Source organism: Aegilops tauschii, chromosome 3, assembly GCF_002575655.3.
Source record: "Aegilops tauschii subsp. strangulata cultivar AL8/78 chromosome 3, Aet v6.0, whole genome shotgun sequence".
Lineage (NCBI taxonomy): Eukaryota > Viridiplantae > Streptophyta > Magnoliopsida > Poales > Poaceae > Aegilops > Aegilops tauschii.
The window spans coordinates 509,411,902-509,428,415 of record NC_053037.3 but is presented as its reverse complement, the minus strand read 5'-3'; the positions used below and the strand labels follow the sequence as shown (position 1 = coordinate 509,428,415).

Here is a 16,514-nt window from a genome sequence, read left to right as displayed (position 1 = left end):
AACTATCGTTGTGGTTTTGATGCGTAGATAAGAACGGTTCTTGCTAAACCCGTAGCAGCCACGTAAAATTTGCAACAACAAAGTAGAGGACGTCTAACTTGTTTTTTCAGGGCATGTTGTGATGTGATATGGTCAAGGCATGATGCTATATTTTATTGTATGAGATGATCATGTTTTGTAACCGAGTTATCGGCAACTGGCAGGAGCCATATGGTTGTCGCTTTATTGTATGCAATGCAATCGCCCTGTAATGCTTTACTTTATCACTAAGCGGTAGCGATAGTCGTAGAAGCATAAGATTGGCGAGACAACAACGATGCTACGATGGAGATCAAGGTGTCGCGCCGGTGACGATGGTAATCAGGACGGTGCTTCGGAGATGGAGATCACAAGCACAAGATGATGATGGCCATATCATATCACTTATATTGATTGCATGTGATGTTTATCTTTTATACATCTTATCTTGCTTTGATTGACGGTAGCATTATAAGATGATCTCTCACTAAATTTCAAGATAAAAGTGTTCTCCCTGAGTATACACCGTTGCCAAAGTTCGTCGTGCCCAGACACCACGTGATGATCGGGTGTTATAAGCTCTACGTCCATCTACAACGGGTGCAAGCCAGTTTTGCACACGCAGAATACTCAGGTTAAACTTGACGAGCCTAGCATATGCAGATATGGCGTCGGAACACTGAGACCAAAAGGTCAAGCGTGAATCATATAGTAGATATGATCAACATAGTGATGTTCACCATTGAAAGCTACTCCATTTCACGTGATGATCGGTTATGGTTTAGTTGATTTGGATCACGTGATCACTTAGAGGATTAGAGGGATGTCTATCTAAGTGGGTGTTCTTAAGTAATATGATTAATTGAACTTAAATTTATCATGAACTTAGTACCTGATAGTATCTTGCTTGTCTATGTTGATTGTAGATAGATGGCCCGTGCTGTTGTTCCGTTGAATTTTAATGCGTTCCTTGAGAAAGCAAAGTTGAAAGATGATGGTAGCAATTACACGGACTGGGTCCGTAACTCGAGGATTATCCTCATTGCTGCACAGAAGAATCACGTCCTGGAAGCACCGCTAGGTGCCAAACCTGCTGCAGGAGCAACACCAGATGTTATGAACGTCTGGCAGAGCAAAGCTGATGACTACTCGATAGTTCAGTGTGCCATGCTTTACGGCTTAGAACCGGGTCTTCAACGACGTTTTGAACGTCATGGAGCATATGAGATGTTCCAGGAGTTGAAATTAATATTTCAAGCAAATGCCCAGATTGAGAGATATGAAGTCTCCAATAAGTTCTACAGCTGTAAGATGGAGGAGAATAGTTCTGTCAGTGAGCATATACTCAAAATGTCTGGGTATAATAATCACTTGATTCAACTGGGAGTTAATCTTCCGGATGATAGCGTCATTGACAGAATTCTTCAATCACTGCCACCAAGCTACAAGAGCTTCATGATGAACTATAACATGCAAGGGATGGATAAGACGATTCCCGAGCTCTTCGCAATGCTAAAACTTGCGGAGGTAGAAATCAAGAAGGATCATCAAGTGTTGATGGTTAATAAGACCACCAGTTTCCAGAAAAAGGGCAAAGGGAAGAAAAAGGGGAACTTCAAGAAGAACAGCAAGCAAGTTGCTGCTCAAGAGAAGAAACCCAAGTCTGTACCTAAGCCTGAGACTGAGTGCTTCTACTGCAAGCAGACTGGTCACTGGAAGCGGAACTGCCCCAAGTATTTGACGGATAAGAAGGATGGCAAGGTGAACAAAGGTATATGTGATATACATGTTATTGATGTGTACCTTACCAGAGCTCGCAGTAGCACCTGGGTATTTGATACTGGTTCTGTTGCTAATATTTGCAACTCAAAACAGGGACTACGGATTAAGCGAACACTGGCCAAGGACGAGGTGACGATGCGCGTGGGAAACGGTTCCAAAGTCGATGTGATCGCCGTCGGCACGCTACCTCTACATCTACCTTCAGGATTAGTATTAGACCTAAATAATTGTTATTTGGTGCCAGCGTTGAGCATGAACATTATATCTGGATCTTGTTTGATGCGAGACGGTTATTCATTTAAATCAGAGAATAATGGTTGTTCTATTTATATGAGTAATATCTTTTATGGTCATGTACCCTTGAAGAGTGGTCTATTTTTGATGAATCTCGATAGTAGTGATACACATATTCATAATGTTGAAACCAAAAGATGCAGAGTTGATAATGATAGTGCAACTTATTTGTGGCACTGTCGTTTGGGTCATATTGGTGTAAAGCGCATGAAGAAACTCCATACTGATGGACTTTTGGAATCACTTGATTATGAATCACTTGGTACTTACAAACCATGCCTCATGGGCAAGATGACTAAAACGCCGTTCTCCGGAAGTATGGAGCGAGCAACAGATTTGTTGGAAATCATACATACAGATGTATGTGGTCCGATGAATGTTGAGGCTCGCGGCGGATATCGTTATTTTCTCACCTTCACAGATGATTTAAGTAGATATGGGTATATCTACTTAATGAAACATAAGTCTGAAACATTTGATAAGTTCAAAGAATTTCAGAGTGAAGTTAAAAATCATCGTAACAAAAAAATAAAGTTTCTACGATCTGATCGTGGAGGAGAATATTTGAGTTACGAGTTTGGTCTACATTTGAAACAATGCGGAATAGTTTCGCAACTCACGCCACCCGGAACACCACGGCGTATTGGTGTGTCCGAACGTCGTAATCGTACTTTACTAGATATGGTGCGATCTATGATGTCTCTTACTGATTTACCGCTATCATTTTGGGGTTATGCTTTAGAGACGGCTGCATTCACGTTAAATAGGGCACCATCAAAATCCGTTGAGACGACGCCTTATGAACTATGGTTTGGCAAGAAACCAAAGCTGTCGTTTCTTAAAGTTTGGGGCTGCGATGCTTATGTGAAAAAGCTTCAACCTGATAAGCTCGAACCCAAATCGGAGAAATGTGTCTTCGTAGGATACCCAAAGGAGACTGTTGGGTACACCTTCTATCACAGATCCGAAGGCAAAACATTCGTTGCTAAGAATGGATCCTTTCTAGAGAAGGAGTTTCTCTCGAAAGAAGTGAGTGGGAGGAAAGTAGAACTTGATGAGGTAACCGTACCTGCTCCCTTACTGGAAAGTAGTTCATCATAGAAACCGGTTCCTGTGACGTCTATACCAATTAGTGAGGAAGTTAATGATGATGATCATGAAACTTCAGATCAAGTTGTTACTGAACCTCGTAGGTCAACCAGAGTAAGATCCGCACCAGAATGGTACGGTAATCCTGTTCTGGAGGTTATGTTACTAGACCATGATGAACCTACGAACTATGAAGAAGCGATGGTGAGCCCAGATTCCGCAAAATGGCTTGAGGCCATGAAATCTGAGATGGGATCCATGTATGAGAACAAAGTGTGGACTTTGGTTGACTTGCCCGATGATCGGCAAGCCATTGAGAATAAATGGATCTTCAAGAAGAAGACTGACGCTGACGGTAATGTTACTGTCTATAAAGCTCGACTTGTTGCGAAAGTTTTTCGACAAGTTCAAGGGATTGACTACGATGAGACCTTCTCACCCGTAGCGATGCTTAAGTCTGTCCGAATCATGTTAGCAATTGCCGCATTTTATGATTATGAAATTTGGCAAATGGATGTCAAAACTGCATTCCTGAATGGATTTCTGGAAGAAGAGTTGTATATGATGCAACCGGAAGGTTTTGTCGATCCAAAGGGAGCTAACAAAGTGTGCAAGCTCCAGCGATCCATTTATGGACTGGTGCAAGCCTCTCGGAATTGGAATAAATGCTTTGATAGTGTGATCAAAGCATTTGGTTTTGTACAGACTTTTGGAGAAGCCTGTATTTACAAGAAAGTGAGTGGGAGCTCTGTAGCATTTCTGATATTATATGTGGATGACATATTGCTGATTGAAAATGATATAGAATTTCTGGATAGCATAAAGGGATACTTGAATAAGAGTTTTTCAATGAAGGACCTCGGTGAAGCTGCTTATATATTGGGCATCAAGATCTATAGAGATAGATCAAGACGCTTAATTGGACTTTCAGAAAGCACATACCTTGACAAAGTTTTGAAGAAGTTCAAAATGGATCAAGCAAAGAAAGGGTTCTTGCCTGTGTTACAAGGTGTGAAGTTGAGTAAGACTCAATGCCCGACCACTGCAGAAGATAGAGAGAAGATGAAAGATGTTCCCTATGCTTCAGCCATAGGCTCTATCATGTATGCAATGCTCTGTACCAGACTTGATGTGTGCCTTGCTATAAGTTTAGCAGGGAGGTACCAAAGTAATCCAGGAGTGGATCACTGGACAGCGGTCAAGAACATCCTGAAATACCTGAAAAGAACTAAGGATATGTTTCTCGTTTATGGAGGTGACAAAGAGCTAGTCGTAAATGGTTACGTTGATGCAAGCTTTGACACTGATCCGGACGATTCTAAATCGCAAACCGGATACGTGTTTACATTGAACGATGGAGCTGTCAGTTGGTGCAGTTCTAAACAAAGCGTCGTGGCGGGATCTACGTGTGAAGCAGAGTACATAGCTGCTTCGAAAGCAGCAAATGAAGGAGTTCATATCCGATCTAGGTGTCATACCTAGTGCATCGGGTCAAATGAAAATCTTTTGTGACAATACTGGTGCAATTGCCTTGGCGAAGGAATCAAGATTTCACAAGAGAACCAAGCACATCAAGAAACGCTTCAACTCCATCCGGGATCTAGTCCAGGTGGGAGACATAGAAATTTGCAAGATACATACGGATCTGATTGTTGCAGACCCGTTGACTAAGCCTCTTCCACGAGCAAAACATGATCAACACCAAGGCTCCATGGGTGTTAGAATCATTACTGTGTAATCTAGATTATTGACTCTAGTGCAAGTGGGAGACTGAAGGAAATATGCCCTAGAGGCAATAATAAAGTTATTATTTATTTCCTTATATCATGATAAATGTTTATTATTCATGCTAGAATTGTATTAACCGGAAACATAATACTTGTGTGAATACATAGACAAACAGAGTGTCACTAGTATGCCTCTACTTGACTAGCTCGTTGATCAAAGATGGTTATGTTTCCTAGCCATTGACATGAGTTGTCATTTGATTAACGGGATTACATCATTAGGAGAATGATGTGATTGACTTGACCCATTCCGTTAGCTTAGCACTCGATCGTTTAGTATGTTGCTATTGCTTTCTTCATGACTTATACATGTTCCTATGACTATGAGATTATGCAACTCCCGTTTACCTGAGGAACACTTTGTGTGCTATCAAACGTCACAACGTAACTGGGTGATTATAAAGGCGCTCTACAGGTGTCTCCGAAGGTACTTGTTGGGTTGGCGTATTTCAAGATTAGGATTTGTCACTCCGATTGTCGGAGAGGTATCTCTGGGCCCACTCGGTAATGCACATCACTATAAGCCTTGCAAGCATTGCAACTAATGAGTTAGTTGCGGGATGATGTATTACAGAACGAGTAAAGAGACTTGCGGTAACGAGATTGAACTAGGTATTGAGATACCGACGATCAAATCTCGGGCAAGTAACATACCGATGACAAAGGGAACAACGCATGTTGTTATGCGGTCTGACCGATAAAGATCTTCGTAGAATATGTAGGAGCCAATATGGGCATCCAGGTCCCGCTATTGGTTATTGACCAGAGAGGTGTCTCGGTCATGTCTACATAGTTCTCGAACCCGTAGGGTCCGCACGCTTAACGTTCGTTGACGATATAGTACTATGAGTTATGTATGTTGGTGACCGAATGTTGTTCGGAGTTTTGGATGAGATCACGGATTTGACGAGGAACTCCGGAATGGTCCGGAAGTAAAGATTGATATATAGATAGTAGTGTTTGATCTCTGGAAAGGTTCCGGAATCCATCGGAAGGGGTTCCGGATGTTTCCCGAAATGTTTGGGCACAAGAACACTTTAGCTGGGCCAAAGGGGAAAGCCCACGAGGTTTTTGGAAAGCGCAAAAGGAAGTTTTGCGGAGTCCAGGGGCCAGACGCCGGGAACCCTGGCGTCTGGCCCTGGAGTCCGAGAAGGACTCTTGCCTTTCGGGTGAAACCGACTTTGTGGAGGCTTTTACTCCAAGTTTCGACCCCAAGGCTCAACATATAAATAGAGGGGTAGGGCTAGCACCCAAGAGACATCAAGAAACACCAAGACGTGTGCCGGCAACCCCGTCCCCTCTAGTTTATCCTCCATCATAGTTTTCGTAGTGCTTAGGCGAAGCCCTGCGGAGATTGTTCTTCACCAACACCGTCACCACGCCGTCGTGCTGCCGGAACTCATCTACTACTTCGCCCCTCTTGCTGGATCGAGAAGGCGTGGACGTCATCGAGCTGAACGTGTGCAGAACTCGGAGGTGCCGTGCTTTCGGTACTTGGATCGGTCGGATCGTGAAGACGTACGACTACATCAACCGCGTTGATATAACGCTTCCGCTTACGTGTACCAGGGTACGTAGACAACACTCTCCCCCCCTCGTTGCTATGCATCACCATGATCTTGCGTGTGCGTAGGATTTTTTTTGAAATTACTACGTTGCCCAACAGATCCGTGGGGAGCGAGGCGAGGTGGAGTGGGGTGCGTCGTCCGCCGGAGAGGATGGGGTGGCGAGGGGAGCTATGGGTGCTGTGAGCCGAGGGAGAGCCAGATCCGCACCCGGCACCGCCGGATCCGTCGCCGGCCAGCCGAAACGGACGGCCAGGAGGCCGAAACGCAGCCGCGGGCGCTGCCGGCGCCAGAGGCCAGGCCGCCCGCCCACCTAGCGCCCATCGGAGAGAGCAGTGCCCCGCCGCCGCCGTCGGCCGCGCGGGATTCTCCCGGCGGCGTCCTTCGGCGGCGGCGAGGGGGAGAGAGGTGGGAGACGGGGTGACGGCGGCTAGGTTTTTCGGTCGCCGCCCGAGTCGCCCTGGTCAGGTCTGCGGAGTTGGGTATCCGTATCGAATCAATAGACAATTGTACTACAATACCGGAAATATGTAGATTATAAGCTCATAACTGCTCCTCAATGCCTCCATGCCTTATTTGTGTAGCCTTTCCCTCTCCCTTTGTCTCCTCCACTTTCTTTATTCCCAAGCATTTCCTTTCTATCTATCCTCCCCTCAAGCCCTGAAGCAACCATGGAAGCAAAAACAAAGCAAAAGCAAAGCAGCCACAGATTGCACGGCCGTAGCCTGCCCTCCCGTCCCGTTATAAAACCGAGGGGGCCGAGGCCGCAGGACAAAAGCTCCTCACCCCTCTCCCTCTCCCCCTCACAGCTTCCCCAAAGCTTACCTTTCCCCACACCCAGACCTCAACAGCTTGCTCCGTGGTCTTCTTCTTGCTTGGGAGCCCGGTCGCCTCTTGCTTCCTCGAGCCCCTCTCCTCCTCGCCCAAGCCTCTCTCTCTCTCTCTCTCTCTGAACCATACCAGTCCCCAGCCACAGCCACAGGGGATTCTTGGGTTGCCGGAGAAGAGCCATGCTTCACGGTGGCAGGCCGCTGTCCCTCAGGGGCTCCCTCAAGGCCCTCGAAGCCGATATCCACCACGCCAACACCCTGTAAGCAAATCCTCTCCTTCCCCTCCATGCTTTTCTTGATTCTGGGTGTTGTTCTCCTTCTGTACTTGATTTTTTCTGGAAAAAAGGAGTAGAAAGGGAAAGGTTCCCCTTTTGGTTCCTGGCTGTTTTTGGTCCCTATTTTGACATGTTTGATGCAATTTGTGGGGGTGTTAAATCCATGTCTGCAGGCATGTCGTGATGAATCGGTGCTTCTTTTTTCAGGGCGCATGCTATCCACAGGGCCTACGGGGGCACCTGCGTGCAGATGAGGCTGTCCTACAGCTCCATGGCTCCAATCATCCTCAACCTTATCCAGTGGATGGACTGCAGCTGCTCCCTCTCCTACACCCTCCCCAGCTACCTGGGCCTTCTCGAGGTTCTTGTCTACAAGGTATTGTTGCATTCAGACCCTGAAATTCATGAGCTGAATTTCATTTCCAGATTATTTATCTTTTTGCTCCATGATAATGACGTTTTTAGATGCTTTGGTCTCACTGCAGGTTTATGTTGATGGGGATGCATCCATATCCACCATCGAAAGGCGAGCGAGCCTCAAAGAATTCTACGGTATGCATAGCCAGCAAGCACATAGTTGGGGAATTTCTTCAGTTTCAGGCCTTTTTCGTGCACTGACACCATGTGCTTCTTTCTGACGTGCCGTGGAATGCAGCCATAATATACCCCTACTTGCAACAAATTGAGGAGAACGTCATGGCGAGAGACTGCAAGGAGAAGGGGTGGTGCAAGGGGCACGGCGACAGCGGCGGCCGCCGGAAGCTTTACGCCGATGATAAGGACGCCGAGAGGGAAGATGAGTGCGGCATTTGCTTGGAGACCTGCACCAAGATGGTCCTTCCCAACTGCAACCATGCCATGTGCATCAACTGTTACCGAGACTGGTAATTGCCCCTGCTTCCCCTTGCTTATCCGTTTGAGGCATACTTAATTAGCACCATATATGTTGTTTATCATTTGTAGTCCCCACGTCACACGCTAATGTTAAAAATTGCCAGTGGTTGAAAGAGCCTCGAGATAAGGTCAATTTAAGAGATAAATATGCGAGGAATCGCGTGAGCAGCGACAGCTTTGGAATCACGGGTTCTAACAATGCATTTGTATTGTGCGAAGAAGTTATTGGTTCGGCTCTTTTTTCAACCTTGGCGCTGTTTGTGAGCTGCTCCTACTCAATTCAGTGTTGGTAGGGGTAGGGAGAGAGTGGTTCAACAACCCAGCAGTAGTAGTATTTGACGCACACAATTCTGCATTTTATTGCTCTCCAACTCTATTTAGCCCTACTTAAGCTACATTCTCTCCAAAATATTCAAAATTCACAAAAAAAATGTTATCGCTGATTCACTGTTGTTTGCAACACTGCAACCTGTTCTTGTTTTGCTTTGCTTGCACTGAACACTTGATTAGTTGGCTGGAAGCTAGAAGTTACAGTGTTTCTTATTGGCCTTCTACTAGGAGAGATTACATATAATCCAACCATTCCAACTTTATGCGATACTAAAGAGACACATTCGGTGATCCCTTTTAATTGAGTGCTGTTCTTGTTTTGAGTTTAATGGGCAGTTGTGGTACTTCATACCATTCTTAAAGCCCTGCTGTTTGCCACACTAAATACAATGGACTATTTTATCAGTGGTATGGAAATGAGACAACCTGGAAGCTGCGTCCATAAATAAAAACCGATAGCAGGACTGCATTACTAGTGGCACTTGTCAATGGCACAACACAAACTTGAAGGGATAAGCGCAAGGGGGCGTGGAGGATATTTAAATGTGACATTCTAATAACACTAATTATGTTTCCTTAGCTGGCAGATCATACTTGTGTACCAAGGCAAGTGTTATCTGCAAGGCGTCGTGTGTGTCATAGGTTTTGCACATGGCAAGTTGTTGTTATAATGATAATGAACTGGCCGCTTCATTACAGTGTTGGGGGCCGTCAATGGCTTCTCCAACAGCATTACTTCAGACTAGACAGCAGCTTGTGCTTTCTATTTGCTGCTGCAAGTGCCATGAAGCCACACCTCTAATGTGCATCATGGTTACAGGTACACAAGATCTCAGTCGTGCCCATTCTGCCGCGGAAGCCTGAAGCGAGTCCAGTCCAGGGACCTGTGGGTGCTCACCGGCGACGAAGATGTGATCGACCCGGTGACCCTGGAGAAGGAGAATGTGAGGCACTTCCACAGCTTCATCGACAGCCTGCCCCTCATCGTCCCGGACAACCTCCTGCTTGTCTACTATGACTACCTAGTCTAGCGACGCTCCGGCTCCAGCTCCGGCTGGGCGTGGAGATAGCGATGATGTACTACAGTGCAAGGGTTCTCCGGCAGCCGACCATCCTCCGCAGATCGAGTCTGGCAAGCGAAAGCCGAAGCCGAAGCCGTCAGTCAGTCCGTTTGCCAAGCGCCATTATTTGTTGCTCTGGCTTTGCGCAATCGCATTGGTGTGGTAATAAGTGTACAGAAAAATGAAGTGCTTGATGGATCCTGATGAAGGTTTTTACTTGTTTGGTATCGATGCTCTGGCAAATTGCCAAGCTATAATTAAAGAAGAACAGTTGCTGGGTAATGAGTCAATCTGTGTGTGTCGCCACCGTTGGTAGAAAAAGAGCTCTTCATGATTCTGCTACTGCTTCTTCCCTTCGTGGCGCGGTTATGTTGTGCAGCACAGTTTTTCTGGTACCAGTTCAAAATTTGTGTGGTTTCAAAATTTATGCACCACATCACATGTTCATAATAGGTACTCCCTGCGATCCACAATAATAAGTGTTATGGTTTTGGTTCAAACTAAAGTCTGGATTGGGCGGCGGCGGCGTCTTGCGCGTCATATCCTCCATGGAGGCGCCGTCTTGGGAGGAACTGCTGTTCGGGGGAGAGATGTTGTGGATGGTGGGCTCCGAGTAGCTCCAGCAGTGGCGATGGTGTGGAGGTTGCCAGGTGGTGCGGCGTTGTATCTACCGCGTCATTGACGACGAGTGGTGGCGGCATGGTGCAGCTGCATATCGACGACGGATGCGGCTGGATGGACGAGCGCAGGGTGGTCGAGCTGTCTGGCGCCATTGCGTCAGTACCTGCTCTGGAGATGGATCGATGAAAGAAGGCGGCGGCAGCCTCAGTGAGTGCGCCGGACCGGCGTGTGACCCAGTCCGGGTATGTGGCTAGGATGGGGCATCCGGCATTAGATATTAGGATTTGATGCGATATCTGTTTGGTATTAGGCTCCACTGCATTAAGGGGTAGGAGTAGCGACATATGTTGTCTACATGGTGGCTTCAAGCTTACTGATATACTACTTTGTAAGGTTTTTGTGCTTAATAAATAAAGTGGCCGTATGCATTGTCCAGATGCAGAGACCGGGATGCATCCTCCTTTCCTAAAAAGAAAAAACCACGGCACTTGTTATGGATTCAAGTTTGGGTCATGAAGTGCCCCAGAAACCCGAAGAAAGCAAACGAATGATTTCGAAATGGTCAGAGAAGCACTGCTTCAGTGAGCACCCTGTCAAACTTAAACTTATGTCCGTGGACTTGCAAATTGTGAAGTACGCCCCATCAGTTCCAGACCAGTCAACTTTTTACGGCCATTGAAATTGAAACTAAGTGCAGATTGTTGTGAATGTACACGTAAGCGCTGATGATGACCCAACGAAACTTCTTGGTTTCAACTTCAGCACTTCTCTCGCTCTAGGTTGGATGATCTCTTCAATCAGAAGGCAGTCAAGTCTGCTAAGTAAAAAACTGCTGCACTAGTCAATCGTTCAATCAGAACAAACTGTTCTGTTGACTCAACTAGTTTGTATTACCTCCATCCAGAATTGGTTGTCTCAGATACGTATCTAGACAAATCTAGAAATAATTTGAGACGAAAGGGAGTTTTATTCAATCGTCCAAGCGGAAGTAAAAATAAATAAAGTGCTGCAAACAAAAAAGAGCTGACTGAACACGTGTACACTGCCATCCTAAGCATCAAATACCTGCTGCCTAGTTTAGTCAACTATCGCCCGTGCAGAAGATGCACACAGGAAACCTTGCAATCTTAGGGCTCGCTTTCATGAGCGTACACGAAATTTCACCCCAGAAGTTTAAGTTTGACATAGCAGCGTCAGGTGTCAGTTGCTGCCATTGAAGCTGCAAACTTGGATATGAAATCAGAAACTAACTGCGCTGTTGACGAGATAAACTAGTATTGCATTATTCAATCGTGCGTCAAAAAAGTGCTGCTGAACACATGGTTACAGGAGCATAGAACAAAAACCTGATATAAAAACCTTGATTTCATAAGCATACACGAAACTTGAAGTTCTGATTTCTGCTTAAGAGAAAACTGAAAAAGTGCTCCAGCCTCGTGTAACAAAAAATGAAAGAAACACGAAAGTGCACAAGAGAAAACTTTAAGAGTGCTCACATAAAATGAAAGAAAACTAAGCAATCTCAATTTCATGAGCATGCACGAAAGTGCACAAGAGAAAACTGAGAGGTTGCTTCAGCCAAGTGAAGCAACTAAAGAAAAATTAAGCGATGTTGCTTCACAAATGAAAGAAAACTAAGAAATCTCAGTTTCATGAGCATGCACAAAAGTGCACAAGAGGAAACTGAGATGTTGCTTCAGCCAAGTGAAGCAATGAAAGAAAAATCAAGCGATGTTGCGTCAGTCAAGTGAAGCAACAAAAGAAAAATTAAGCGATGCAACACAATCAAAATAGACATGTACTCAGCATATAACAGGTTTTACCATTGTAAGCAGCAAAATTACACGACCATAGAACAAAAGCCACCCCTCCAATTTACGATACGCAGCACCCGAGTAACAGGGTATTCGACTCTAAAAACGAAACTACCTACGCTATTTTGAGAGCACAAGTTCCATACTAGGTTCGATATCCGAAGGATATATCAAGACTCTGAAAACCAAACAATAATACTGGTAAGCAGGACGCCCAAACGGGCCACCACACCGAAGGCAGATCAGTACTTGTAGTCCTTGACGTGGAGGCTCTCAGAGGCCCCCTCGCCGAGGGTGGCATCGCCCTTGTAGGTGCCGAGGGTGGCCTCAGAGTTGGCCTTGCACCTCACCAGGAACGCCTTCCTGGCCTTCTCCTCGTTCTCCGCCTTACCAGCCCAGGCCTTGAGGGTGCTCTGCTGGAGGGCACGCCCGAAGGAGAAGGACAGGTTCCAGGGCTTCTTGGTCTGGAGCTTGTTCATGGCATTCAGGTTCAGGGTCGCCTCCTCCTCGCTCTGTCCACCGGAGAGGAAGACAATGGCAGGGACGGCAGCAGGGACGGTCCTCTGGAGGGTGCGGACGGTGTACTCAGCAATGACCTCAGGGGCTACCTTCTTGGCGTCGGAACCAGGGGTAACCATGTTGGGCTTCAGGAGGGTACCCTCAAGGAGGACATGCTGGTCGTTGAGAGCCTTGTAGCAGGCAGCAAGGACCATCTCGGTCACATAAGCACAGCGGTCAATGTCATGAGGTCCATCAACAAGGATCTCAGGCTCTACAATGGGCACCAGACCATTCTCCTGGCAGATGATGGCATAACGAGCCAGACCCTGAGCATTCTGGTTGATGGAAAGCTGTGATGGCTCGGTAGGGCCAATCTTCAGGACGGCACGCCACTTGGCAAAGCGGGCACCAGCCTCATAGTACTTGGCGCAGCGCTTGCCAAGGTCATCAAAGCCCTGGGTGGTGGTCTCACCGTTGGTTCCAGCGAGCTCGACGGTACCCTTGTCCACCTTGATGCCAGGGAGGACGTTGCCCTCCTTGAGGATGTCGACGAAGGGCTTGCCACCCTTGGTGCTCTGGTACAAGGTCTCCTCGAAGAGGATCACACCGCTGAGGTACTGGAGGGCTCCAGGGGTGCAGAAGAGGAGCTCACGGAGGGCACGACGGTTGTCCTCAACATTCTCAACATTGATGCTGGCAAAGCGCTTACCAATGGTGCCGGTGGACTCGTCGGCAGCAAGGATACCCTTGCCAGGGGTGCCAATGTAGGCAGCGTTCTTGATGAGCTCATCTGCAGGATAAATCAGTATTTAAGATCAATTGCCATAACTATTTCAGATTGTGCTAAAATCTACAAAACTGCAGAAGTTGAGTGTAACTAACAACACATGCACAACAAACTGACTACCATGATTCTGACAACTGATTATGAAATTTTGACAATTTGTCAAAGATGTATCTGCGCAACAGCACAGGGTGGCTAACACGGGCAGGGGCAACAAAGAATTAACATGGCAACAGATCAAACTCATACAGCTTGCGACTATATAAGCACAGGATATTGCTTAACAAACTAACAACCATAATTCGGACAAGTGATTATGAAATTCTGACAATTTCTCAATAAAGTTTCTGTACAACAGCACAAGGTGGTTAACACAAAGGGGCAACAAAGAATTAACAAGGCAGCAGAGCAAACCAATACAGCTTGCAACTATATAAGCACAGGATATTGCTTAGCAAAAGAAGCCACCAGGATCAACATAGATCTAGATTTACAGGTGCAATCTTCAGTAATTAAAGCCATAATTACCACTACAACGAACACAAGCAGAATTATGTACAGATGGAGCAACGGAGTCCATCAACTTACCCGAAAAAGTACTCGCAAAATAAGAAAGAACGCTAGTATCATCATCCATACAAAATAATCACTAGCATGGACCTAGCAGTAATCATCAGCATGCAGCCCATCACCCTGACGCGACTGGGTAATCCAAAAAACTCGATCTAACAGGCAGCGCCTAAATCCGCTCGAAAACAGCGTATCCGCTAGAGCCAAGCAGATCAAAGCACGGCGAGTACGGACGGCATACACTACATCGGATTCGCGAGCAAAGGTAGATCTAAGCATGGCGAACGGCGAACAGGCAACGGATCTACACGCGAGACAGATCAAATCGCCAAGATATTGAGAGAACGACGAGCGAGGGAGGAGAGGCGGAAGAAGGAGGGGGATGGATCGCGTACCCTTGTACTTTCCGCAGTAGGCCGACATGGTCGATGCTCGGGGAATTTCGAGAGCGGCAGAGGGAGGGGAGATTTGGGGTTGGCAGGCAGGGGACGGAGGCTGGCGGCTTTGGTGGACGGGCAGGATTAGGTGGCGGGGGTTATAAAGAGGCCGAGGCTTGGACGAGGGGAAAGAAGGACGGGAAAGAAAGGGGCAATTCGACCGGCTAAGTTTTTGGCCGGACCCACCGCTCTGCCCCCCGCGCACGTCGTATTCACACGGGCCCACGGACTCGTCGAAGCCTCTCGTCCTTGGTTTTCTTCGCGAATCCTCTCTATCCTTTGCTAGCAAAAAAAGTCTGTGGGTCGCAATAGTTTTAAAAAAATATCCATAGGTTGCAACGTGAGAAAATTGTGAAGAAACTATGTGAATGAACAGTAACGATTCACTAATGATTGATGTCGATGATGTACAGATTTATATCCTGGAAGGGACGCGTCGCACAGGCGCAACGTTCACGGGAGGCATGATCTGAACGACGCGTCTGTTACATTAGGATGCAATCGTTTGGGAGAGAAACCGGCTGTCGGTTCCACAAGCAGAGATTCTAATTAACTAAACTAATTAATTCATCCTAACCCTCCTCCTAATCTCTGCTTCAATTTTTCCTGTAAACATCTTCGTCACGATTAGTCTTCTCCAAAAACCTTATAGAAAAAATATAAGGAAATATTACAGTATGCCATTAAAAATTCCTTCCAAAAACTCAGTGGAAAAATAAGGAGAAACAGACATATCACAATGCTTGTATTACTATTGCCTCATTGAAAAGCCTTCCATAAGAAACCATTTAGAAAAAACTTATAAAAGAAAAGAGTGCAATATTAAAGATCCGAGGATCACAAACAAATTATCATTCAGGGATACACTCCCCTTGAACTTTAATGACCGGTTTGGACTAGTTTTACAAGCTTTCGTGCATTTTTCTCCTTTTATTTTCCTATGTGTATTTCTGTGTTGGTTTTCATTGGTTTTTCTTACGACAAAGCTAAAATCCTGCCGACTGGTGGTTTGCAACGGATCCGCACGATCGCGTTGCCGTCCGATTCGAATCCAACGTCGCGCTCGTCCGTTCTGCGCGCAGCGCGCGTGGCGATAGCCGTTACAGCGTTTTGCTCTTGATGACAAGCGGGCCCCGCCGAAACCGCCCCTCTCGCCCAATACCCACGATCCCCACTCCCCCCTCTCCCCTTCGCCCGCATTACTTCTCCCCCCTCTCGCGCTGCGGTGTGCATTCGAATCTCCTCTCGCTCCCCTCTTCCTCGTCCGCGACGGTTGCTGGTGGTGGCGCGGTTCGGTTCACGGCGGACGGCGTCTGGGTCTGCGGTGAGGCATTCCCCACCCCTTTGTCTTCCTATTTTGCTCCGCCGGTATGTTTCCGCCGTTGATTTTTGGTGCTCGGAGCCTCCGAATCCGGTCGGTTGTTGTTCCCATTAGGTTAGTTTAGGTCGGCTTCTAGTTTCTGAATCGGCGGTGAGGAGTGCATCCCCTCCTCTGTCTTCCTGTTGCTCCGCCGACATGTTCCGCCGTTGATTTTTGGTGCTCGGACCCTCCGAATCCGGCCGGTTGTTGTTCCCATTAGGTTAGATTAGGTCGCCTTCTAGTTCCAGTTGATGATGGCTCGGAAATTTGGTTCAATTTGTGCGAAATTGGTTGGCTGGTGGGTATGGATAGGTTTTCGTGGTGGATAAGCATGGTCGGTTCTACTACGGATTTTCCCACACTTTTTTTGTTCTCCTGTTAGTGTCGTGGATGTGGATTTTTAGGACATGCAATAGTGTTTGGTGTTTATGGATTTTAGGATGTGCATTAGTGGCTGTGGATTTGAACAGTAACCCTAAGTTCATTCCCAAAATGTTGTTAT

At 46.6% G+C, this 16,514-nt stretch overlaps 2 protein-coding genes across 2 annotated transcripts; one reads left to right on the top strand and one right to left on the bottom strand.

The window, feature by feature from the left end:
* Window positions 1-7,141: 7,141 nt before the first annotated feature.
* On the top strand, window positions 7,142-10,207 carry LOC109732532 (E3 ubiquitin-protein ligase AIRP2). Its single transcript, XM_020291698.4, has 5 exons — window positions 7,142-7,625; window positions 7,848-8,016; window positions 8,126-8,192; window positions 8,296-8,524; window positions 9,685-10,207. The coding sequence occupies exons 1-5, from the start codon at window positions 7,546-7,548 to the stop codon at window positions 9,893-9,895; spliced, it is 756 nt and encodes a 251-aa protein (XP_020147287.1). The 5' UTR covers window positions 7,142-7,545; the 3' UTR covers window positions 9,896-10,207.
* A 2,141-nt stretch (window positions 10,208-12,348) lies between these two features.
* On the bottom strand, window positions 12,349-14,771 carry LOC109732531 (fructose-bisphosphate aldolase 1, cytoplasmic). The gene is made up of 2 exons (XM_020291697.4): window positions 14,611-14,771; window positions 12,349-13,651 (listed from the first exon to the last, which is right to left on the bottom strand). The coding sequence occupies exons 1-2, from the start codon at window positions 14,636-14,638 to the stop codon at window positions 12,603-12,605; spliced, it is 1,077 nt and encodes a 358-aa protein (XP_020147286.1). The 5' UTR covers window positions 14,639-14,771; the 3' UTR covers window positions 12,349-12,602.
* Between the last annotated feature and the right edge of the window lie 1,743 nt (window positions 14,772-16,514).